A 27,232-nucleotide genomic window follows, 5' to 3' on the forward strand; every position below is an offset into this window, starting at 1 on the left:
GTGCTTGTCTGTCTACCCTTTGTTCCCCTCTAGTAACACTGACCAAGGGGTTGACCTCATGGTATTATCACTGGATTGTTCGTTCCAAAGACCCAGGTGATGTCCGGGGGACCCGGGTTCAAACTTCACCACAGCAGATGGTAGATTTTCAATTCAATAAAGGATCTGGGGTTAAGAGTTTAATGATGACCATGAATCCATTGTCAAAAAAACCCAATTGGTTCCTAACATCCTTTAGGGAAGGAAGCTGCCACTCTTATCAGCCTACATGTGACTTCTGACCCACAGTGATGTGGTTGACTCTCCCTGGGCAACTAGGGATGGGAAATAAATACTGAACTGTCCAGCAACAATCTCATGAATAACCTTTAAAAAGTCATATCCGTCACATTCTAAACACCAGGGAATCTATTCCTCGGAGTCCAGGTATTATTCTGTTAAATCTACACTGTTTTCCCTTCAAAGCCAATATGTCCTTCCTAAGGTGTGGTGCCTACAAACTGCTCACTGTTACTCTGGGTGTGGTCTATAGTAGGCTCTGGATTGTTAAAACATGTTTATAGAGTCATACAGCTTGGAGACACACCCTTCGGTCCAGCTCATCCATGCTGACCAAGTTCCCTCAATTAAACTAGCTCCATTTGCTGGTGTTTGTTGGTATCCCTTGAAACCTCTCCTATTCATGTACCTGTCCAAATGTCTTTTAAATGTTGTAACTATTCCTGCATCTACCACTTCCTCTGGCACCTTATTCCATGCACAAACCACCCTCTGTGTGAAAAAGTTTACCCTCAAGTCTCTTTTAATTCTTTCTCCTCTCACCTTAAAAATATGCCATCTGGTTTTGGACTTCCCCACCCTGGTAAAATGCCTTTGCTATTCACCCTATCTCTGCCCTTCATGATTTTATAAACTTCTATAAGGTCACCCCACAACCTCCTACACTCCAGTGAAAAACATGCCAGCCTATCCAGCCTCTCCTTATAAAGCAAACCCTCAGTCCTGGCAACACCCTTATAAACCTCTTCTTAAACTTCTCCAGTTTAATAATATCTTTCCTATAACAGCAGTATTCCAAAAATGGCCTCACCAACATCCTGTACAACCTCAATATGACATATCAACTTCTATTCACAAAGGTCTGAGCAATGAAGGCAAACATGCTAAACACCTTCGTAACCACCCTGCCTACTTCAAACAACTATGTCCCTGAACCCTTCGGCCTCTCTCTGTCCAACAACATTACCCATGACCCTTTTATTTCACAAGGCCAGCCTTAAGTAATAATTTAACTTCAGCAAATGAACTGGGGCAGCAATAAGATGAAGATTCATTTTAGTTATGTAGAACATTGGAATACAGGATTTAGGAGCAGGAATAGGCCCTTCAGCCCTTCTAGTCTCATCCACCATTTGTTAAAACCATGCCTAATTTAGTTGTGCTCTCAACTCCTTTTCACTGGTTACATATCATAACCCTCCTCTCTTTTATCTGCCAATATTCTGTCTAATTCACTCTCACGTCCATTGGGATACTTCTTGGAGGGGTGGCTTAGACTTGATGGACTGAATGACCTGCTTCCACACTGTAGGGATTTTATGAGTCCGTACTGAACCTCCGAAGATCACCCACCCTATCCTTCTAACCCTGCATTTCCCATGGCTAACCCATCTAACCTGCACACGACATGTTATTTAGCATGGTTAATCCTTCTAACCTGGACATCTTTGGAGTGTGCGAGGAAACCGAAGCAGCTGGAAAAAAACCCATGTAAACTATAGCAAGAATGTACAAACTCTACACAGACAGTCACCCGAGGGTGGAATCGAACCCGGGTCTCTGGAGCTGTGAGGCAGCAGTGCTAATTACTGAGCCACCATGCTGCCCTCTGTATCTCAAGTGATTTCCACCACACAGAAAGACAAGGGTGATAGGTAACAAATATGGGCAACAGGCAACAGCCAGTTCACTACCTGCAAGTCCCCGTCCATATCGCTGTTCCTTCACTGTTGCTGGGTTAAAGTCCTGGAACTCCCTCCCTCACAGCACTGTGCATGTCCCTTTCAGGAATGGACAGTCACAGTTCAAAAGGTGACTCACCACCACCTTCTTAGGGTCAGTTGGAGATGGTAATAAATGGTGGTCAAGACCAAAACAACCCATAAAATAAAATATTAAAATCATACTGATAGCCCTCTGAGAGAGGGAAAAATTATTCTAATCTCCACCTTGAAAAGGACCCCTCTTATCCTAGTTGTATCCTAGTGCTATCCTTCCCCAAAAGGGGATAAACATTCCTGGTATCAACTCCATCAATTCCCCTCAGAAGCTTCTATATTTCAATAAGATCACCTCTCATTTCCTAAATGCTAATAGACAGAGGTCCAGTGTGTTCAACCTTTCTTGATAAGATAAATACACCATCCCATGAATAAAACAAATGAGCATTCATTATACTGCTTGTAACATCATCTCTTGTTTGCAAAAGGAGACTAAAGCTGCATATAATGCTCCTGATGTGGTCTCACCAAAGGTCTGTGCAGCTAAAGTGAGACCACCCTGTTTTTATCATCTATTGCCTAGATCCCTCTGTATCTAAAGTTCTGCAAGCACTCTCCATTCAGATAATACACTGGCTTTCTATTCTTTCTGCTAAGGTAAAGAAGTTCATATTTTGCCACATTATGCTCCATGTGCCAAATTTTTAATCACTCATTTAATCTATCTATATCCCATTGCAGACTCTCTCACTTCTCTTGTCAAGTAATTTCGACCTATTTGTCATCGCAAATTTAACAACCATGCACCTGCTTTCACAAAATCACAAAATTGTTACAGTGCAGGAGACCATTGGGTCCATTGTGTTTGTATCAGCTCTCCAAATGTAACCCTGCACATTCATCCAATTCAACTAGCCAGCTAATGCTTTTGACTACTTCAATTAAACATTCCTCCCTCACATTCCCAGGCAGTGCATTCCAGACTCTTACCACTTGCAATGTGAAAATGTGTTTTCTCACAACACTTCTGTTTTCCATCCTAATGATTTAAATCTGTGTCCCCTCATTTTCAATCCTTCCACAAATGGGAATATGTATTTACTCTGTATAGACACCTCATGGCTTTGAACAGTCGAATCAGATTTCCTCTGTCTTCTCTGAAACCTTCATCCCTAGTACCATTCACATTATCCTTTTCTGTAATCTCCCCTACATGTCCATGCTCTTCCTAAAGAAAGGCTTCCAGAACTCTACACAGTAAACAAGCTGAGTCCTCAGTTGTGTCTTATACAAGTTCAGTGTAATCTTCTTGCTCTTCTATGCCCCTATCACTGAAGCCTGCAACAGCATATCCTTATTAACAGCTCTCTCAAACTGTCCTCCCACTCAATGACTCATGCATGTATACATCCAGGTCTCTCTGCTCCTACACACACTTTAAAATGTTGTCCTTTACGTTATATTTTCTCTCCATGTTTTCCCTGCCAAATGCAGCCCTTGCACTTTTTTCAGTTGGTCTGCCACCTATCTGCCCACTCCACCAACTTTTCTATGTCCTTATGTGTTTCTGCACAATCCTTCTCACAGTTGAGAAATACTTTTACGGTTCATATCACCTTCCAGTTTGGAAATTGTGCCCTGTAGACCAAAGCTCCAGATCATTAATATATATCAGGAAAAGCAAGGGTCTCAAGACTGACACACAATCAACCCTATTGCGAACCATCTCCAAGCTCCCCATACTTTTACCCTTAGTTGATGTTTTTTGTTAGCCACTTTTTTATATCCAGGAGAAAGCTTGGACTGCAGGTACTGGAGATTAGAGTTGAAGAGTGTGGTTCTGGTAAAGCACAGCCCGTCAGGCAGCATCCAAAGAGCAGGAGAATCGACATTTTGGGCATAGGTCCTTCATCAGGAAGCCCCTCCTGATAAAGGGCTCATGCCTGAAACGTCAACTCTCCTGCTCCTCGGATACTGCCTGACCGGCTGTGCTTTACCAGCACTACCCTCTTTGACTTTTTATATCCACCTTGCTCCTGTCATTTTATCCCACAGGCTCCAACTTTGCTTGCAGGTCTTGTCTGGCAATGCGTCAAATGCATTCTGGAAATTCAAGAAGACATTATATACAGAATTATCCTGATACTTCTTCAAGACACTAGTGGATCAAATAAACGTGACTTTCCATTAAGAAATCTACACTGGATCTCCCTAATTAATTCACATTTGTCCACCTCTATAAATATGTTTGTATTGATGTCCTAAATGTACTTATAAAGACCTTACTATGTTTCCACCACAGCTAGCAACCCTTTAGGGTGTTGTATTAAATGTTATAATTAAATTGATACATGTCTGACCCTGTGCTTCACTTCAATATTGTTGCGTTCGTTTGAAAACATTGCTCCAGATATCTTCTTTGCTTGTCTTTACCCCACCTCAATGATACTGGATATTTAATCAACTTGATCAGATATTGAGGAGGTAGGAACTGAACCTAGGCCTCTGGGTGCACTGTGCGCGGCACGGCGGCTCACAACACTGCTGCCTCACAATGCAGGAAACCAGGTTCGATTCCAACCTCAGGCGACTGTCTGTGTGGAGTTTGCACATTCTCCCCGTGTCTGCGTGGGTTCCCTCTGGGTGCTCCGGTTTCCTCCCACAGTCCAAAGATGTGCAGGTTAGGTGGATTGGCCATACTAAATTGCCCACAGTGTTCAGGGATGTGTAGGTTAGGTGCATTAGTCAGGGGGAAATGAAAAGTAATAGGGTAAGGGAGTGGGTCTGTTTGGGATACTCTTCGGAGGGTTGGTGTGGACTTGCTGGGCGGAAGGGCCTATTTCTACACTGTAGGAATTCTGTAAAAAAGTTATTTTGGCCCAGAGGTATGGACAGTACCACTATGCCGCAAGAGCCCTTAGCTCAGTGCCATCGAGATTCCACTAATTGGTCTCAATGTATTGCACATAGGGAAGTGATGTCATATTGTTTCTTGAAACTCTATCTGTAAAAGAAGCCAGCAGCCTCGTAGGAAGATAAATGGCAGGCAGTATGAATAAGTAGCCTCATTTCGCTTCAGGCTTATGCTTACAGGAATGTATTTTCTTCACAGATTGTTGTTCGTTTTCTTCTATAGGCACCAGTACCCCTCCTGGCATCAATGCAGCAGCTGTACCCAGCATAGCTACACCCATTGGAGTCAATGGGTTTAGTGCCATGCCACCACAGACTAATGGTCAACCAGCATCTGACACTATCTATGCCAATGGCATCCACCCGTACCCAGGTGAGTGCTAGGAAAGCAGTCACAGATTTACACACACTTGATTTTTGAGGAGTTTGCATTGTTGGGATAGCGATATAAAGCAAAAAATGCACATTGGATGGAAGGAAAAGCTATTTTTTTCAGCAATAAAACTTACAGTAATGTCTTTTGGAGCCAGTTAGAAATAATCACGCAGCAAAGGTCCAGTTGTGAGATTGCGAGCAAGAGCCAGAAGGCTTCTCTGTTCATGAAGCATCTCTAAATAAATGAGGGTGGATTTTCCCTGCCATAACTCTCGACGTTCCAAGATGCAGTGGAAATAAGAAAATCGGGCAATAAAGACTGCATGCCTATATGAGTGGCCATCAGCGTTCCCAACTGTCTAAATAAATGATAGGCATGTTTCCGGGCAATCTTTACTCATTTGTCCCTATGTGTCAATAATCAGAATAGGTAGGTCTGAGTCCAGGAACATCCACTCAAAGATATCTTGGATTGTATCAGATGATATATCAAAAGCTGTCATTGTGAGAGTGCTTTGTATCATATTCCCATTGATAGGGCATTGACACATCTGTGGTATTTCTACACCAGAAATTTACATCGTCAACTTTGTCCACTAATAGTTTGTCGCTCTGTATGGAGACACAGTTCAAGGTCGGATCACAGAGGGCAGAACCTTGCTGGTCCTTTCATTTTGTCTCCAACATACAGGGCGAAGGAGAATGCACACTGCAATGTTACTAGAGGAAGGAGCCAATCTCAGCCCCCATGTGTGACAACGTCATAAGTGCAGAACGCATTTACAGACTCACTAAAAATACCAGTTGGAGGTAGTCATGGCTGTATGTAACAGGGCAAATTTGTAAAATTCAGCTCTGTTCAGTGAGCTCAGCTGGTGATAGGGAGCTGAAATATGAAATATGAGAGCAATGCTTGCCATTTTGGAGATCTGGCATCATGCAATATTAAATATTGACAGAGGAATTATTCTCCAGCCCCATTCCCACAATATGAAACACATCATGTTTAATTTTCTGGATGAAACACAATGTAATGTACTGTATGCATTAAACAAATAAACAGAGAGATCCTCTGCATCTTAAATGACCATTGTTGATGTGCTTTCCCCACGTTGGATGTCATTGAGTCCCACTTAAAACAGTCAGAGAGTAAGTCATCTTGTACACTTGGGTCTTGCTTCAGGCAAGCCAAGGCTTTCCTGCACTCTCAAAATGTCGGCGTACTTAATGCGAATGTGTTTGCCTAGGTTTTTCTAAGAGGTGTAATTTTTAATTAAGGCAGAGCAATTTTCATTCATTATTCAAGTTTGTACTTGTTTCTCCTCACTGTGAAGTTACTGAGCTACGCTTGGCTCAGTTTAATAAGATGTGTTCATTTTCATAAACCAACTAATACAACTTAGAACTCTTCCATAATTACAATCATTGAGCGCAAAATTGCAGCGATAGAATGCAATTGTATCTCATTAAAATAGAAACTATCAGTCAAATGGATTTTTAAATGGTATAATTAGACGCAATTTATTTGCTTAAAAGTAATTGAGGTTAGAAGTCAGTACAGCCTGAACCTATATTGTATCACACAGCTGCTTTGAAGCAGAAAAGTTTTGGTCAGTCACAATTAATGGTCTATGATCTGGTCCAGTTACTTGTCTACTTTGATATGCATTCATTTATTTTTTTCTAAAGAAGTGGATGGCTCTGTAGACATATTAGCTGTCAAAATAATGGATGAAAATATGGATTAAATAAATAAATGAATGAAAGGCTGGAGAGCTGGTTAGGTAGACATGCAGCTGAATAGTTAGATTGAGAGATGGAGGGGTGGATAGATAGCTATGCTGAGGAATAGGCATATACATGGCCAGAGAGACATATAGAAAATGGATGGATAGACAATATTAAGAAATGACTAGTTAAATAGAATATCCAGATGAATGGTTTGATGGAAAGGTGGAAAGCTAGATTATATTGCACAGTCTAGACAGATGTGTAGATCAGATAGATAGATCAGATAGATGGATTAGCCAAATAGAAAAATAGGTATAGGGTATGCCTTGATTGAAAGCTGCTGTGCAGAATTATCTAGATAGATCAATGGATGAATGATTAGATGAATTGTCAGCCTGGATGAATTGTCAAGATAGATAAATAGATTACTTTGATAATTGGATGCATGGCAAGACAGAACTGAGATAGATTTATTGATGGGAAGATGTGTTGATAGATTGCTTGATTAAAAATAGACTACCAACTTGAAATAAATTCTGTCTTCTAAGAAGAACTCACTTCAAACATGTAAAGAAAAATGATTGAGCTGCTCAACTCCTATTCTGTAAAGGTTGTAAAACAAAACACGGCCTGTTATTGACAGAAAGAACAATTACTGTTATCAGCCGGTACTAGGGAAAAACACCAAAGTGGATTTCAATTAGAAACGCATTTATTTGACGGCAAAAAAAAAATTGACCAGATTCAGAGAATTGATATGCCGGCATCTTTACAGGAACTGACACACAAGTGTTGTTTCAAATATTTATTCTCCAACTTTATTGGAAGTCACAAGTCAGATCCCATTCTCTGTATTAATTTGCTTCTGCAGTTAGCAGGTGGGAGGTGCAGTAAAAAAATGTTGCAGTTCTGCTACATATTTCACATAATTAATCTGTTGCGTTTTGTTCCTGCCTCCCCCTGTTTAGGGCCTATATGTCCAAGACCTCTATTCTCTTTACAGCATAAGGTGTCCCCAGTTGAAATATCTCTGTCCCAAGTGATAACTGTAGTGCTCTAGATGCAAGATTATGCTCACTGTCTGAAAGGCTGCTCAATCATAACATTCAAAAAGTAATTGAATATGTACTCCCAAAACAACCATTTGCAGGACTTTGTGGAATAAAGGCTGAGTCAAATTTTGCTCTAACGTCAGCATCGAGTTATAGAGCACGGAAATAGACCCTTCGGTCCAATGCTGAACATAATCCCAAGCTAAATTAGTCCCACCTGCCTGCTCCTGGCCCATATCCCTCCAAAACGTTTCTATTCATGTACTTATCCAAATGTCTTTTAAACATTGTAATTGTACCCACATTCACCACTTCCTCTGGAAGTTCATTCCATGCACAGACCACACTCTGTGTTAAAACATTGCCCTGCATGCCTTTTTTAAAACTTTCTTCTCTCACCTTAAAAATGTGCCCCCTAGTCTTGAAATCCCCCATCCTATGGAAACGACAGCTACCATTAACTCTGTACTCCTCATTAATTTATAAACTTCTATAATGTCATCTCTCGACTTCCTACACTCCGGTGAAAAACATCCCAAACTATCCATCCTTTCTTGATAACTCAAACCTTCCATACCTGGCAACAACATGGTAAATCTTTTCTGAACCCTCTCCATCTTAACTGTATCCTTCCTATAACTGGGCGATCAGAACTGGACACAGTATTCCCAGAAGAGGCCTCACCAATGTCCTACACAACCTCAGAAGCACAACAGGCCAGAAAATCTTTTTCAGTGTCAAATATCTGTGCCAGATTTCCAAATCAACGAACAGACTCCTTGCCCTCATTTTGTTCACTTATGATAAGGATGAGATTCTTTTCTGTTCAGGCTGTGGTCCCTGACTTCGAGTCTGAACCCGAGAGATATTGTTTCTGAGCTCAGGACATATTGGCAGAAAACCTGCGGGACCAGTTCAATAAGAGTTCAGGTCAATAAATGTTTTTACTGTAAGTATGTTAGGAATTTAGGTTCCAGGTTTTGCAAGTGGCTTTCTACTCAAATTCCATTTCAAACTGATGATTCGGATGGAAGTTTTATATCGACTTGTTTTCAATAGCCATTACATTTCTACAGGTTATTACTATTCATCATGAACTTCTGTGTGTTATTAAGCTATCATTCTGTGACTTTTATTCTACTGATACATGGTGTCCAAGAACATTTTATTAACTGTTTAACTGTGTATTTGAAACAAAGATTACATTATCTCAGGTCTTTTCTTGTCAAGTTTCATCTTAAGGAATTGCAATGTATTAAATGATTTTGAATGATCCGACTTTCCATTTGTTCCAGTGTGACCCATTCTGAGGAATTCCAAATTGTTCCAATTGACTTCTATCCTGTGAGATACCAGTTTGTACTCCTTCCTATCAAACACTGTGCACTAAATCACTATATAATTCCCAAATTTAGCAAAAGTGCCTTTTCACCCCCTATCCATTGCATGCTGCACACTTTGGCCATTTTGCATTTCAAAGTATTTCTTGGCCTTAGGAGAATCAAAACAAATGCCATTGGTCAGTGCACAGTTCAGAGTAAGTTGTGGATTTGGCATGGCCTGGCTGTCCCCAGTTAAAGACCCGGTGAATTCAGAGATAAATTAATGATTGAAGCTAAGGCTAATTAGTCAATGTAGTGGCTGCTGACAATCAAGACATAAAGAGCATAAGATACATTGTGTGGCTTCATGATTCAAAAGAACATATATCGCCGTGTAGGAAATGAAACTACAAAAATAAGAGGGAGGAAAAGATCATTCGGTCCATTATGCCTGCCTCACTCTCATGGTAACTGAGATATCATAGTTAGATGCTGCCAAATCTTCCGCACTACGTTTCCCCTCTCAAATATCTAAAAGAAGGCAAGACCAAATAACTGGAAAACATCTCCCTGGGAATCCAAATTGAAACCCTCCCATTAGATTAAGTCCAGATAATGTACAATATGTGTGCTTCTAGATGATGTGCTTGTATTTTGAGTTCTTGTGGTTATATGCGAAAGAAACTAAGACTTTGGCACAGTTTCAATCTTTCTCCTCCTCTCTTGCTCGCATACTCTCTCTCTTGCTCCCTTGACATGGCTCCATTCTGCTTAAGAAGGTATTATTACACATCCCTGCTGTATTTGACACTGACCAATCTGCCTTATTCATTCTCTGCTTCTCCTTCCTCTTTTTCTCCCTAGCACAAAGTCCAACAGTGGCCGATCCCTTACAGCAAGCTTACGCAGGCATGCAACACTATACAGGTCATTAATATTGCATTCTTAATTATGGGGTATGTGTGTGTGCGTGCGTGCATGCGTGTGTGTGTGCGTGTGTGTGTACAACAACATGTTTTCTCTGAGTTCTGTTGATAGTGAAAATTCAAGTTTGGTGTTATATTAACAGGAAAAGGCAAGTAATATTGTAACAAGCAGTTTGGGCACAGAGGGAATAGCAGCAGCAATAAATAGCTGTCATTAGATTTTTTTTTCTCTGCTATATCCTTGTATTTTCTTTCGCAAGACATTTGCGATGAAATGGAGTGCACTACCTGAAAGGGAGAAGAGTGTTATTAAAAATAACTTACAGAAGATAAAATACTTGAAGGGAAAACATTTACAAGGCTAAAAGGATAGTGTAGAAGGAACGGGATTAATTGCTTAGTCCAACTGGCCAAATAGTTTCCTTCGATGTTGCTTCATTCTGTGAGTGGAGAAACTGTGTGGAGAAACAGCAAGCCAGCCAGACAGACCAGACGGAGTCCCGGTTTGATCTGAGGTCTGTGTGGTGCTCGCTGAACTGAGCCATTAGTTGGAGGAACTTGGCATCAGCTCCTGGGCACCAGGGCAACGACAGACAAATTGGTTAAAAATTCATGACTGGCGTTGTCCAGTCACTCCACATTGGGCATCTGTGGCTGTTGAGTGAGGGTTGGAGCAGCTCTGATTAAATAAGCCACTGGGCACTTTGTATCTGAACAGCGGCTGTTTGGGAGAATTGCCAGTGGAACTCTGCCCCCACCCCACAACCCCACCCCCACTCCCCACCACTCCCCCCACCCCCACCCCACCCCGCTGGCCAGTGCAACTCTCTGAGGAAAGTGGAACAAAAAATCAGTAAAAATCTTTACTGAGAAGCAATTACAAGGCAAATATCTCGGTGTGACATTGCAAACTGAAACAAATATATTGAGTTTACTGCCTTGAAGGGACTATTAATAAGTTATTGCTTGTATGAAACACTAAGACACCTTTGTCTTGCTCTGTTTGGAAGGCATCATTATAATGAGCATTGGGATTCTGTGAAGTTGAATTGATTTTGATGTTTGCCCCACAATATAAAAATAATGACTTTAGTTATATATGCTCTAGTACTACTGAAAAAAAACATTTTGTTGAAACTTTTCGCATTGCACTCATATGATAATTTCCAAGAATAAAAATTTAAACAGAGAACCAACATTAATGTGAGAGAAAGTGCTACTTAGTTAACACATGATCTCTGATAGAAGTGTGCGCATGGAGCAGTTGATGACGAATGACAGTTAACTACCAACTTTTGTGTAAATTTAAACCAGGTAGTTCTCACTGATTGATCAAAGTATTATCCCAAGAATTAAGAGAACATAGCTGTCATCTATTTTGTTGAGTTGATGGGTGCCCACGGTCTTTATGTCTGCAAAGAAAAGAGTATTAATGTCTGTGGTATCCAGTGCATGCAGATACACTATACTGCGAGCCCAGTTGGCAACCCTAAATTGGTTGTCAGCATTGTACTTTGCAATCTCAAGCAGATGTTGTCCAATCGCAAAATGTTATCGAATATTACGCATTATGGTGGAAGTTTTGCAAGTGTGAAATGCTGGGCCGCACTCAACACTTTGCCCACTGTGGACAGCAGGAGGACATGCTGTTTGATATGATGTACCAATCCTTGGGGCATTCAGCCTACCTAGCTGGCATTACATCAACACTGAAATTCATATACCACATTACTCATTTGTGTGATCAGCAGAATGCCCTTTTGGCTTGATATCCTGGTAATAGTACATTCCATTCATGTTGTTACCGCATCATGGCAGCATGAAAAAGCTAACTTCACATGTTATTCAAAGCTTTTGAGTTGCCTTATCCATTCAGGGTAAATTAACCAGTGAGTGTCAAGTTTGTGGTTTGCAGTAGAGAAATGCCCTGTCCAATTTCTGAACCAAAACATCACGGAAAGGAATCCTATGGATCCTCTCCACTGGGAGAAGATGGCTTACTTGGGGCTTTAAAGTAAAACTTTATTCTAAATGTTGAAATATTCTTAAATATTTACTCTTAAATATTCCTACATGTTCTTGGATAGATAAAAATAATCTAAAATAGGCTTCTATTAGATTTGACATTGTCTTCTGATAGTTACTAAGTTAGTAAATCATCGCATTTAAATTTTTCTGTTGTAACTGAAACAAATCCTACTCTCTATGTGCTCCTTTAATGGGCAAGTGTGGGTTTTATACAGAGAAATGTCAGAGCATTAAAATACCTGGGATCCACGGTGGCTCAGTGGTTAGCACTGCTGCCTCACAGTACCAGGGACCTGAGTTTGATTCCAGCCTCAGGTGACTGTCTGTGTGGAGTTTGCACATTCTCCCCATGTCTGCGTAGATTTTCTCCAAATACTCCAGGTTTCCTCCCACAATCCAAAAATATGCAGGTTAGGTGAATTGGCCATGCTAATTTGTCCATAGTATTAGGTGAAGGGGCAAATGTACGGGAATGGGTCTGGGTGGGTTGCTCTTTGGAGGGTCGGTGTAGACTTATTGGGCCGGAGGGCCTGTTTCCACTCTGTAAATAATCTAATCTAGTCTAATCATCTAAAGATATGCAGGTTAGATTAATTGGCCATACGAAATTGCCTGTAGTGTTCAGGAATGTATAGGGGAGGTACATCAGTATAGGGTAAATCTAGAGAAATAGGGAAGGGGGATGGGTTACTCTGCGGAGGGTCAGTGTGGACTTTTAGGGCCAAATGGCCAGCTTCCATATTGTAGAGTTTCTGTGATCTATGTTTATACACTTATTTAAATTTGGCAAGCTATTTGTTGGAAGGTAACATTCTGGAGCTGGTTCTTTCTTGGTGGGATGGTTATGTTCAACCCTATAAATTCACAACTAAGTATTTGTGGGATTGACAAGCCTGAATCAGCAGACAGGAGGTAGCAGGGAAATTCCTTTCATCTCAATTATCTGGAGAAAAGTTAAAAACTACACATCATTTCACCATGGATTCCATGAGAAAGGTGCATTTGATGGAATAACATTCAAACTCCTGTCCTTTGCATGTTTCCAACATGCAGATGACATATGACATCAGCTTCATGTTATTTCATGGAATTTCCTTCCATATCTTAATGGGCTCCAGACTGTACTCAAGTCTTGTTTGAAATGGAACAGTCAAATGCCTTTAGTGGGCATACGCTTGCCCACTAAAGGAGCATATAGAGAATAGGGTTTGTTTTAGTTGGAACAGAAAACCTAAATGGGATGATTTACTAATTTACTAATTATCAGAAGACAATATCAAATCTAATAGAATCCTATTTTTTTCTTTAAAGCTCCAAGTAAGATATCTTCTTCCAGTGGAGTGGTACCATAGGATCCCCATAGTGTGGAAGTAGGCCATTTGGCCCATCGACCATCCGGAGAACATCCCACCCAGACCCAGCCCAATAACCCTGCATTTTCCATGGCTAATCTCTAAACCTACACACTGAATACTATGGGCAATTTAGCAATCCACCGAACCTGCACATATTTGGACTGTGGGAGGAAACCGGAGCACCTGGAGGGAAACCCACGCAGACACAGGGAGAATGTGCAAACTCCACACAGTCACCTGAGGGTGGAATCGAGCCTGGGTGCCTGATGCTGTGAGGCGGCAGTGCTAACCACTGAACCACCAAACTGCCCAAAAGGTGGTTTATTATTTGATTTATATTATTTGAATTCCTCCTGCTTTTCAAATGTGGATATAAACCCTCTGTATAGATTCCTTCCACTTTCACATAATGTTATATCATTTAACATTATTCCTTAATTACCCCCTCGTTTAGGGTGAGTCAGGTTAGAGTTACTCCCTCTAGATTCCTTTACAAAGTTGAACTTTTATTCAGTAAATTTATTTGAGAAGTTTTATACCGTTATATGGTTACTTCTTTTATCCTTCCCTTATTCTTGCATTCCAAAGAAAATCTTCTGTTAAAGGTTTTTTTTCTCTCAGTACCTATGGGTGTTGTCTTATCCTGATTTCTAATGAAATCATACGATAAGGATCTTTGCTATCTCTTATCAGTTGGATGGTTCCAGTATTTCTCCTATAATTGACATTTTATTTTCACTCTTAGGTCTGATATTGCCTTATCTCATTCCAGACTTTCTTCCCAGTGACAGACTTTGATCAGATGGGCCAGTGGCCCGAGGTGTGGCAAATGGAGTTTAATGTTGATAAATATGAGGTGTTGCATTTTGTTAAGACAAATAAGGGCAGGACTCAAACGCTTAATGGTAGGCTCTCAGGGAGTGCTGCTGAACAAAGAGACCTTGGGGTGCAGGTTCTTAGTTCGCAAGTAGACAGGGTGGAGTCGCACATAGACAGAGTATTGAAGAAGGTATTTGGTGTGCTTGCCGATATTGGTCAGTGCATTGAGTAAAGCAGTTGGGATATTATTTGCAGCTGTACAAGATATTGGTTAGGCTATTTTTGGAATTCTGTGTTCAATTCTGGTCTCTCCGCTATGGCAAAGATGTTGGTAAACTTGCAAGAGTTCAGAAAAGGTTTATAAAGATGTTGCCAGGGTTGGAGGGTTTGAGCTATAGGGAGAGGCCGAATAGGCTAGGGTTCTTTTCTCAGGAGTGTCAGAGGCTGAGGGATGACCTTACAGACGTTTACAAAACCATAAACAGCATGGATAGAGTGAACCTATTCATTGGGTTTCCCCAGGGTAGGGGAGTCCAAAACTAGAGGGCATAAGATTGAGATGAGAGGAGAAGGATTTAAAAGGAATCTCAAGGGCAATTTTTTCATGCAGAAGGTGTTGTACATATGGAATGGGTTGCCAGAGGAAGTGGTGGAGCTGGTACAATTATAGCAGTTAAAAGGTATCTGGATGGCTATATGAATAGGAAGGGTTTAGAGGGATATGGGCCAAATACTGACACATGAGACTAGATTAATTTAAGATGTCTGGTCAGCTGGTTCAGACCGCAGAGTCTGTTTCCGTGCTGTATGACTCTGTGATAAAGTTTATTAAGTTAATAAATCATATATTTGTGCTGTTTCCATGCTCCCTTCTAGGGTACCTCTTAATTTTAAAGTGGACCTTTCCAGTCTTTCTTGCTAATGGTATCTTTAATAGTTAGCTCTGACATGATTCTGTATTGTTCAATATATTTCTTTAATTTTTAAATTAACTAATTAATTAATTTGTATTCAACCTAATTAGCGATCCTTATTTCTCAATCAGACCTGTATTACCAGCCTGATGCTGTTATAATAGCCACACCGTCTACTTGGTGTCATTTAAACAGACCCAAACTGCATGAGTTACTCAGTTTATGAATTCAGTGAATATTGATTCACAGTTTTAAGATGGGTCAAGATTACCATGATCTAGAGATGGAACCTATTGCATTCTTGAGTGATATTAGATTAGATTAGATTACTTACAGTGTGGAAACAGGCCCTTCGGCCCAACAAGTCCACACCAACCCGCCGAAGCACAACCCACCCATTCCCCTACATTTACCCCTTTACCTAACACTATGGTCAATTTAGCATGGCCAATTCACCTGACTTGCACATCTTTGGACTGTGGGAGGAAACCGGAGCACCCGGAGGAAACCCACGCAGACACGGGGAGAACGTGCAAACTCCACAGAGCCTGAGTCGGGAATTGAACCCAGGTCCCTGGTGCTGTGAGGCAGCAGTGCTAACCACTGTGCCACCGTGATAGGCTGGTAGTGTCAAAGAAAAATTCTATTTGCAGATACATTCTATTTTGCTCAAAAAGTGCAAAATCTGCAGGCAGTCAATCCATGTAGTATTCTGTAAATTCCACTTTGGAAATAGAACCAGTCTGACTCAAGTTCAGGATACAGACAGACTCTAACCTCACACATTTAAAGCATTGTCTGAGCTGAGAAGTCCCCTGTCGTTATAAAACCTTGAGTTATCTTGAGAATGTAACTTGAAAGAAGTTCTGGGATTTACATATTAAAGAACTAAAACCAGCAAACCCATTCTAAAAGATGAAAGACCTAACAATCTAGGTTTGTTCAATATATTGTTTCAGCTGCATGAGACTGTAACATTTTGCTGTGAATTCTGTGTCTTATGGTCCTGCTCCGCAACCACCTGATGAAGAAGCAGCACTCTGAAAGCTAGTGCTTCCAAATGAACCTTTCAGGCTATAACCTGGTGTTGTGTGATTTTTAACTTTGTCTACCCCAGTCCAACACCAGCATCTCCAAATAATGTCAAAGAAGTACATGAGCACCGCATTTCTATTGATATAAAAGTCCTGTAAGGTCTTCACAATTGTGAAGGAGTCCTTCATCACAAAAGTGAAAAAAGTGCTCAGGATTGGCTATAGTAATTTGCTCAACCATTTGGCAGGACCACTACTTATAGAATGTTGTTGTCAAGCCAAAAAGATATTCTGCACCTCCCACAAATGAGTAAAGTGGTATATGAATTTCAGTGCCGGTGCAGTGCTAGGCTAGTAAGCCAGAAGTCCCAAAGATTGGTGGATTGTATCAAACAGTGTATCCCGTCTGCTATTGCAATAAGTGTTGTACTGATTACACCCAAACAGTCCTCACTTAACACAAACTGAGAGCATAATGTCCAGCATTGGAAATAATATTGCAATTGGACAACATTTGCAAAATTATTCTGAGTGTGCAAAGGATTATACCAACAAACAATTTAGGATAATCAATTAGACTCACAATCTGATGCATTTATGCATTCAGGAAGTCAGGTATATTAAAACACAGGGCTCTATTCATTGCAAACAGAAGGAACATATGCATGCGCTGCACTTGTTTCACCTGAACAAACTAGGTGATAGCCATTCTTTAGTTCATTACTCAGAACATTGCCATGATCAATTAGAATCAACCCACCTGACTAAAAATTTAAACAAAGCTTGAAAGTTAATTGCTAGTCATCATTATTTGGTGCATCCTCCTTGACAGTGCCTTTACCAATCAGTGTCCACTTGCCAAGCAACCAACATTGACCTCTCGTGCAATATTTATTGTTTCTTCCCCTTTGCTTTAATATTCTTGTGGATTGTCCTGATGAGTACTGGGCAAAAGGTTTCAACAAACTGTTGTTCTTCAGCATTTGGATGACCAAATTAATATTTATGTATATACACTTTGTTAAATTGACAGGGTGGGAGAGGTATGGCAGCCTCTTTGTTGGAGAAATTCCTAGCTTTGTCAAAGAAAATTGAGGGGATTGTTGACCGTGCTACATTAATGAGCATCGCCAATATTGTGCACAAGTACTGTGACTCCCCATCTCTGTTTTGATTTTGTTTGGAGTCTTGTCAAATCACTGTTTAAAAACTCAGCTTGTCTAGTGAACCCATTTAATCAAGGCTGATCTGTACCTGATTTCCATTTATCTACCTTTACTCCATCCCTTTGATATCCTAACCTAATGTCAGTCGCAAATTCTTTCAGCGTTCTTGGAATACGGCGTTCCAAATTTCTGCTGCACTCTGGGTGGTACAATGTCGGATTAACACCAGTCTGCTTGATCTCTTTCTCAAGTGCTAAGCAGGGAGGCAGTGGCCTAGTGGTATTATCACTAGCATACTAATCCAGCGATGTAGGAAATGTTCTGGGAACCCAGGTTCAAATCCTGCCATGGCAGATGGTGGAAGTTGAATTCAATGAAAAACAAATCTGAAATTAAGAGTCTAATGATGACCATGTCAGGGGGAGGGGAAAAAAAAACCTGGTCCTTTAAGGAAGGAAACTGCCATCCTTACCTGGTCTGGCCTCCATGTGACTCCAATCCCATAGCAAAGTGGTTGACTGTCTACAAATGGGGATGAGTATTAAATGCTGGCCCAGCATTTAATCACATCCTGTGATTCACATCCTGTGAATGAATTAAAAGAAGGATTGTTAACCGTTAAAACTGAACCCAGACTGACAAAGGAGTCCATTTAAGCAGATACTTCAGTGCATTGGTGATCTCTGAGCTTTAAGTTGGGAAGAGTCCCTTGCCGGATGTGCTTCCCTGCTTGGCTGATTTTCCTTCATTCCTCAATGCACGGAACCAAAGGGCAAGGAAAGTCAATCCTTGAAATATCCTCATTTGCTCTGGAGTTGGAGATTAGAAAATAGCTGCTTTTGGAAGTTGCTAGCTCGTAAATCCTAAATCAGAACACTAGATAACACGAACAACTTGAGTGAAGTGAAATTGAGTAGAGAGCTTTCATTGCTCTAACTCATGATCTGGAAGGTATTGTAGTGGAACTGATGAGTCACCCTACTCGTCCCTTAATTGTCCAACTAATTTCTGAATGAGGTGGTGAGGATGGAAGTGATCCTACGCAGGGTGGTTGTTGACAATTCAACTGTCTTCCTGTAATGTCTTAACAGCCACAAGTCATTAATCTTCATGCATAAGCCTTACTGGGGAGCATTGACAAAGCTTTTAATTAGCAGCATCAAAGACCAGCTTGCTTCTGACCTCAGTGGATTTGCCATACACCCGGGCCATGCCAGATTGACAACTGGCAGTATTGACCCTGACTGATCTTAGGAGCTTCCAGAGCTCAGCAACGACTGTGTTCACTTTGCGGCAGCAAGTCTGAGCTCTACTGAATCAATGCTGGTCACTTCATTGATCGATATTGGAAAGAAGCCAGAAAGACTTGACTAGATTAGATTCCCTACACTATGGAAACAGGCCCCTCGGCTCAACAAGTCCACACCAACCGTCTGCAGAGCAACCGACCCCCTAGATTTACCCCTGACTAATGCACCTAACACTATGGGCAATTTAGCATGGCCAATTCACCTAACCTGCACATCCTTTGGACTGTGGGAGGAAGCCAGAGCAATGCAAATACAGACAGAACGTGCAAAATCCACACAGACAGTTGCCCGATGCAGGAATCGAACCTGGGTCCCTGGTGCTGTGAGACAGCAGTGCTCACCACTGAGCCACCATGTCGTCCCACTTGTGGTGGAGGTTATAGGAACTGACACGAGGGAGGAGATAATCACCTTGCAGAGATTCCTGGAGCCTGTCATTTACCACATGGAGAATCAGCTGATTTCTCATTATGAACTAATTCAAGATGCAGACGGAACAGCGCAAAAAGATATTCACTTGTTCATTCTGTCTCAGCATAATGGTTACTTCATCCTCTGAAGAGCTTAGTGTCACAGATACCTAGTGCCCAATGTTTCAATGAAAGTTTAACTTATGATTTCTGATAAGACAAGATCTGGGGCTTTATGATGTTAGTGGGTTGTATTCTTTTGTTCTCTCGACAATGACTACCTGGGTCTTGAGTGAACAAGACAAACTGGAACAACGAGAACCACATTTTCCCTTGAACTGTACTGCAGTGAGCTGTGTCTGCAATTCCTACCCACAGGGATAAAGGCTGGGGCCTTAGATACTTGGCCTAACCAGGGAGAGAAGACCCTTTAATCCCGGATATCTGAGCCCTTAATTTCAAGCACCAAAACAGAAATGGCTAGAGATACTCAGCGGATCTGGCAGCATCTGTGGAGAAAAAGCAGAGTTAAAGTTTCAGGTCCAGTGACCCCTCTTCGGAAGGAGGGTCTGTTCTGAAGAAGGGTCACTGGATCTGAAACGCGAACTCTGCTTTAACTCTATAGATGTTGCCAGACCCGCTGACGTTTTTCAGCAATTTCTGATTTTGTTTCTAATTTTCAGCATCTGCAGTTCTTTGTTTCTTTTCTCCTTAATTTCAAGAATGTGCCAACACTTTAGAACACAATTCTTCAAGGGTTATCTGCTGACATTTGATACTTTTGATTTCAGAATTATGAATCGATCAGTTTCCCGAGAAATCTGTCCAGAAATTCCGGAAGGGTTTTGCTGGAGTGCATGCTGGTTTGTGAGGAAGATCAGGGATCTGCTTAACAATGTCCTTGTCCCCAACCTGGCATTTGACCGTGGGCTCTTGGGGAGTTGGGCCGCTGCATATATGTGGTCTGACTCTCAATGATCTGGATATTGCTTTCAATTCTCCAATGTCAAAACGCTTCTTCATGTTGCCTGTCATGCTCAGTCCAAGTCATGCTAGGACAATGTCCCTCATTCAAACTATATCAGTGCTAGCAACTCTGGCTGGGCGTATTCTTAAAGGCTTCTTCACATGACTTCCTGCTTCCCAACTGCTTTTTGACCACCGCTTGTCTAACATTGACTTCACACACTAATTGGTAATTAATCTGTTAACAGTGTAGTCAGGTCTTTAACTGCTGACCAAATAAATCTCTCCCTCATCCCCAAATTTTCTTCTAATTCACAAATGGAAGTGCTCAGAGAAAATTAAAAATTAACAATTCTAATGTCCTAGATTTTGGTTTGCAACCTGGACAATCCCGGAGGGTAGGTGACCCGAAATATTCCGATAATTTTCAGAATTTCAACTTGGATGGAAAGGACAGCAGATTCGCTTCCTTAAAGGACATTAGATGGTGTTTTGCAACAATCAATGATGGCTCCATGGTCATTATTACTGAGTCATGTCAAATTTGATTTCTTGAATTCAGAGTTTACTAGCTGCCGTGTTAGAAGTTGAACCCTTGCCTCTGGAGCAGTAGGAGTTTTGGGAAGTGATGTTTCCACTGAAAGCAGATTCTGGAGTGAATTTCTGACCCTTTGACCCCTGCTCCCTGCACTATCACTTCTGCATTAGAAAGAATGGACCTCTCAAATTTCGAATCTAATGTTGATCTTGCTTTCTGTGCACCTTCTGTGCAGCTATAACTTTGTATTCCTCAATTACCCTCTGATCTTTGTACAACATGCAAAACAAACTTTCCACTGTCCCTGGGTACATGTGGCAAGAATGAATCAAATCAAATCCACCCTGTCGCTATGAATTTTGAAGAAACTATCATGTTAGAAGGTGCATCCTGAAAGACTTCTGATGGAGGTCTGTTGATACACCTCCCATCTCATGGACTCTTCCTACATTTTTTCTGATGCTAAGGTTAGCTGAGCTGGGTCAGGAGGAGGATTGGGTGAAGCTAAAGTGACAGTGTAATCCTGGAGGGCTTAATGGACATTTGTTAACCTTGAATCTTCCAGAACTACAGAGGTTCTGGGACTGAGCCCTCTTCTTTTGACTATTTAACTTTTATGTTTTATTATTTAATGAGATGTGGTTGCCACTGACAGTGCCAGTGGTAAGTTGCTCATTCTGAGTTGCCCTTGCACTGAGTGACTTCCTTAGAGAGCAGTTAAGAGTCAACCACATCACTGTAGGTCTGGAATCACATGTAGACCAGACCAGGTAAGGACAACAGATTTCCTTCCCTAAAGGACATTAGATGGTGTTTTACAACAATTAATGATAAAGTTCCATGGTAGTTATTATTGAGTCATTTCAAATTTTATGTATTGAATTCTGCCATAGTAGAATTTGAAGCCTTGCCTCTCGAGCAGTAGGAATATTGGGAAACGACGTTACAACTGTGCTACTGTTGATCACAGTGTCAGCCGTCAGTTCACTGCAAACAGTCTCCCCTGGAACTGGGAGAAAGGGGCAAAAGTCACACTGAGTTCCCACCGAGCTCCCTCTTCTGAGTGAGAACCTGTGTGGGTATCTGTGGAGACGCAGAATCTGCCTTGACACTGGGTTGACTCCCCCCTTCACAAGGACACCTGCGTTTAATGGTTGACTGAGACTCCTTCTGTGGGCTTGCCCATGAAGCATTGAATGAGACACTGGGAGAGCTGCTTTACCCCCTCTGCAACTGTGCCCTTGTGGCAATACTCAGCCCCAACAGAGCAAACAGCATGGATCCAGTTAAGGAAATGTGAGATATGAGAAATGAATAGAAGGGTTTACTGATAGTGTTGAATAAAGGTAGGTCAGAGAGGGTGTGTAGGACACAAACATTTGCCTGAATTTGCTGAGTTAAAGTGTTTTGATGTGTTAGTCATAGCATGACAGAAAGCGGCTCAGTGGTTAGCACTGCTGCCCCAAAGCGCCAGTGACCTAGGTTCAATTCCACTTACAGGAGACCGTCGTATGCAGCTTCCATGCTGTCCCTATGTCTGTGTGGTTACCTCTGGGTGCTCCGGTTTCCTCCCACAGTCCAAAGATGTGTGGGTTAGCCATGGGAAATGCAGGGTTATTGGGTAGGTCTGAGTGGGCTGCCCTGCGGAGGGTTGGTGTGGACTTGATGGGCCGAATGGCTTGTTTCCACAGTAGGGATTCCACAATTGCGGGAGGCAAAGGGAAAGACAAGGAAAACAATAAAGAAGGTTTTATCTTAATGGGAAGTGAAGTTAACATTGAAGTGGAGACAGTAAGGACAGCATTTGCAGACAGGTGGGCCGAACAGATTGTAGGCTACGTTTCGCGCAGCCTTCAGGAAAACCAGTTCCCAGTGCGGTACTTGACAAGTCCAACTCCAGTCCATGTCAGTCACTCCAACTGAACCAGAGGGGCTGGGGCCAGCTGGGTTGGAGAATCAATTCCCTAATTATTTTGATTTAGAATAAAATGAAGAAAAATGCTCCTTCCCGTGAATAAGTGTCACATCATGACGGTGACAGCAAGTGTACTGTAACCAAAGCAGTCTGTTGCATTGTGAATCCATTTGACACTTCCGCTGTTTGGAGCCAGGCAGAGTTGGCACTCTCTCCCGAATAATTATGCGGCAGAAGTGGCATCAAATGGGCCATGTGCCACAATTTATCTTTCAACAAAATAAATAGAAATTAAAAATTCCTGATCTGGTGGCAATCTGCATGCTTACACACACACACACACACACACACTTGCATACTCACTCGCACACATGCATACACATATACTCACTCATACACATACACACACGCACTCGCACACATGCATACATATACACACACACCACATATACACACACACTTGCACACATGCATACATATACACACACACTCGAACACATGCACACTCACACACATGCATACATATACACACATATACACATTTGCACACTTATACACACACACACATACTCACACATATACATACACACATGCATGCACACTTGCACGTACACACACTCACACAGATACACACTCGCACATGTATGCACATACAAACACACATACATACATGCACACTTGCACGTATATGCGCACACTCGCACAGACACATACTTGTACACACACACACGTATTTACTTTTCAATGAGAAATGGAAAACAACTGTAATAAATATGTGTTTTTTACAAAGTGCTATGAATATCCCAAGCCTCTTAGAAGTATTGAAATGAAACTGGCCACTCCCAATCCAGCAAGCCCTCTTTGGATCAGCACAAACCTGCCTCTTGCCTGTGGGTTGCATTGGTGGCACAGTGGTTGGCATTGCCACCTCATAGTATCAGAGACTCAGGTTTGATTCTAGCCTCCTGACCGTGTGCATGCTCTCTCTGTATCTGTGTAGGTTTCCTCCCACAGTCCAAAGATGTGTAGGGTAGATGAATTGGCCATGGGAAATACAGGGTTATGGAGATAAGACAGAGGACTGGGTTTAGATGGTATGCCTTTCAAAGGATCCGTGCAGACTTGATGGGCTGAACTGCCTCTTTCCACATTGTAAGGATTCTGTGATTAACTCCATCGACACATAATGCTGACCTAACATTTGCTTTCCCAACCAAAATCTATCTCAAGTTAAAATTTTTACTAATTATCCTCAGTCTCAACAGTGTTTAGTGGAAAAACATTCCAGATTTCCACCATCTTTCATGTGAAGATGTGCTTCCTGCTATCAATTATGAATGACCTCACTCTGTTTCATGTCAAAGAGTGTGGTGCTGGAAAAGCACAGCAGGTCAGGCAGCATATGAGGAGCAGGAGAGTCGACATTTTGAGCATAATCCCTTCATCAGAATCATTCCTTGGGACAGCACAGTGGCTCAGTGGTTAGCACTGCTGCCTCACAGCGCCAGGGACCTGGGTTCGATTCCAGCCTCAGGTGATTATCTGTCTGGAGTTTGCACATTCTCTCCATATCTGCATGGGTTTCCTCTGGGTGCTCTGGTTTCCTCCCACAATCTAAAGATGTGCAGGTTAGGTGAATTGTCCATGCTAAATTGCAACATAATGTTCAGGGATGTGTAGGATAGGTGCATTAGTCAGGGATGAATATAAGGAAGGGGAATGGGTCTGGGTGGGTTACTCTTCAGAGGGTTGGTGTGGATTTGTTGGACTGAAGGGCCTGTTTCCAAGCTGCAGGGATTACTAAAAGCTTATGCCTGAAACATTGACTCTCCTGCTCCTTGGATGCTGCCTGACCTGCTGTGCTTTTCCAGCACCACACTTTCGATTCTGATCTCCAGCGTCTGCAGTCCTCACTCTCTCCTCATTCTGATTCATGTTGGGTCATATTTGGCCTGACAGTCGTGGGATGGGCCCTCGACTGTAGATTGCTACTTTCACGAAGTAAATAGATCATCTGTGTCAGTTCCTGCCAATCAGAGAGAAAAAAAGAATGAACTGCAATGTTAAATAATTCTTTCCTTTTCTCCCCGTTTAGGTTCTCCTGCTCCATGCTCCATTCCCCAATTAAGAGTGCAGCCAGGTAACCTGCACCCAGACCTCTGTCAGTGTTAATCTTGTCTCAGTTAGGGAGGGAGGGGGAAATGCATGAGAGTGCCCTGGGACATGAGGGGTTGGTTGGAGATCAATCACCCTACCACCATCTGTTCCTCACCTCTATGTATTGGGAATAGGAGCAACGGGGCCATTTGGCCCCTCAAGCCTGCTCTTCTACCCAGATACATCATTCAACCAGAAGCTCTCTGTCCTCTGAGGGAAGGACCATTAATACTTGAGTGTGAACCTACTGTTTGAACTGGAGCTGCATTTTGGCGTATGCGAAACAGATCAGACCCTTCTCCTTTGAGATGGTGAATCGACCAGGTGGGAAACTGAGGTGGCATCATGTCATTGCTAATCATCAATGCTGCCACATACCACCGCTACGTTGGTCACATATCCATTCTAACAGGGCCGAACATTGGAGCGGGTTGGTGTGGGGCCAATAGTCCTCAGAGTAAAACATCATACAGAACAGTCACAGGACCTTGTGCACACTGTCGGTCCCATTGAGGCATCGTCAATAATCTCGAATCCAGACATAATTGTCATCATTATTTTGACAATGTAGCCTTTCTATCAAGAGCCAAAATAAAGGAACACACTTGGTCTCTGATGGCCACAGTTTTTTTTAAAAATTGAGACAAGATTTGGGATTTGGTGGAACAGTTGTTGAACCAAGTGGTCTTGTCTCCACCGGTAAACTTCATTTCCGAGTAACAGGGCATCTCAGACTTTGCTCTAACGTTCCACAAAAATGTGCCAATATTTGTGGACATTTGTTGCCCTATGCTCCAGAAACCGTTTTATTTGAGCCAATTATTTACGTTGTTTGGAATAAATGGAAATGAATAAATAACAGCGAGACTGACTTCTTCTTTTGCAATCCAACAGCGGCCTATCCAGCAGCTTATGCTCCCATTAGTCAGGCGTTTCCACAGCAACCTCCCATAATTCCTCAGCAGCAAAGAGAAGGTAAGACAGAAGGAGTCTCTGCCTAATTTTACTTCAATGTACTTGCCACTTCTGAAACAGCGTTGTTCAGAAAGACCTATAAAGGAGGATTCAATGTGTGTATTTTGGCAATGTTGGCGAAAGCGTATGGGAAATTTAAAAGTGACTGTGAGCATCTCATCTTGAAGGGAAACAGGTCTTGAATTATAATAGTGTACTGGGTTAAATCCCAACAGAAATGAAAGCTGTATTTCTTTTTACTGATATGGTCTCACTGTGGCAGCATTTGAGTGATTTTTTTTTGGATTATGAATCCTTGTCTTTTTGTTGGAAAATCTACAAGATTATAGGTCAGATGGCATGACAAATCTCTTCTTTCTTGAAGTGACCATAACTCGTCTTTCATGAGTAATCCAACCAGGCATTAGTCTTTTGGTTTTATCTTACGGCCATCCATCAGGTAAGCTTAAAAGGGAAACATGAGAGATTCTAAATGGGTTGTGTCCAACACAATTGCAAGTTGTCTGTATTATATTCATTGTTTATGAACGGCATTAGCCATTTAATATCCACGTCTCTGTTTCTTTGTGAAAGTTGAACTATTGGGGAAGATGGAAGGGTGGCTGGAGTAGCAATCCAGAATTTCCAAATTTCTGTTGTGGGACCAAGGTTTCAAATGGCAGATGGTGAAATTGAAATTCAATTAAAAACAAATCTGTAATTAAATCGCTTGCCTAATGACAACCATGTAACCATGTTGGAAATAAAAGCTCATCTGATTCTCTGATGCTCTTTAGGGAAGGAAATCTACCATCTTTACCTGGTCTGGCCTAAATATGACTCCAGACACACAAATATATTTGATGCTTAACTGCTGTTTAGGCTGTTAGAGTTGGGTAATAAATTTAGCCCTAACCAACAATGTTCATATCCCTTGAACAAATACAAAACTAAAATACAAAATGCATTGAAAAAAAATTTACTTTCTCCCATTTCTTTCATCTGCCTTGTCATGAAATCTTTCTTCAACCAATAATGTGGCTGGACACATAAGCTGTTCCCATGCCTTTCCCTCTATAAATTGGAGATAGCTAGCAACAGGTTCAAGAACAGCTTCTTCCCCACTGTTATTCGACTTCTGAATGGGCCTTGCACATTTTCAATTTAATGTTGATCTTGCTTTTTGTGCACCTTCTTTGTTGCTGTATTCCTCGCTCTGTTCAATCACCCAATGATCTCTGTGCCTTTGTATGTTATAATCTGCCTATATTGATACAAAACAAAACTTCTCACTTTATTTCGCTACATGTTGCAATAATAAATCAACTCAGAAACCACAAATCACAG

General features: G+C 41.7%; 1 protein-coding gene across 12 annotated transcripts in view; it reads left to right on the plus strand.

Annotated features, from left to right (window-relative positions):
* The window catches only part of LOC140458450 (CUGBP Elav-like family member 4), an 881,222-nt gene that overhangs the window by 799,127 nt on the left and 54,863 nt on the right, over positions 1–27,232 (plus strand). For 7 of the 12 annotated variants that reach the window (XR_011953493.1, XR_011953492.1, XR_011953491.1 and 4 more), the window contains exons 8-11: positions 5,113–5,286; positions 10,258–10,320; positions 24,870–24,914; positions 25,826–25,906. Coding sequence is in view for 9 of the 12 variants with exons in the window: in XM_072553037.1 (XP_072409138.1) it covers positions 5,113–5,286; positions 10,258–10,320; positions 24,870–24,914; positions 25,826–25,906 (363 nt within the window). In the remaining 3 variants the exon portion in view is untranslated. The remainder of the gene's footprint in view (positions 1–5,112; positions 5,287–10,257; positions 10,321–24,869; positions 24,915–25,825; positions 25,907–27,232) is intronic. The other 5 variants (XM_072553039.1, XM_072553040.1, XM_072553042.1 and 2 more) reach the window with 3 other exon arrangements.

This window comes from Chiloscyllium punctatum, chromosome 33 (assembly GCF_047496795.1).
Source record: "Chiloscyllium punctatum isolate Juve2018m chromosome 33, sChiPun1.3, whole genome shotgun sequence".
Lineage (NCBI taxonomy): Eukaryota > Metazoa > Chordata > Chondrichthyes > Orectolobiformes > Hemiscylliidae > Chiloscyllium > Chiloscyllium punctatum.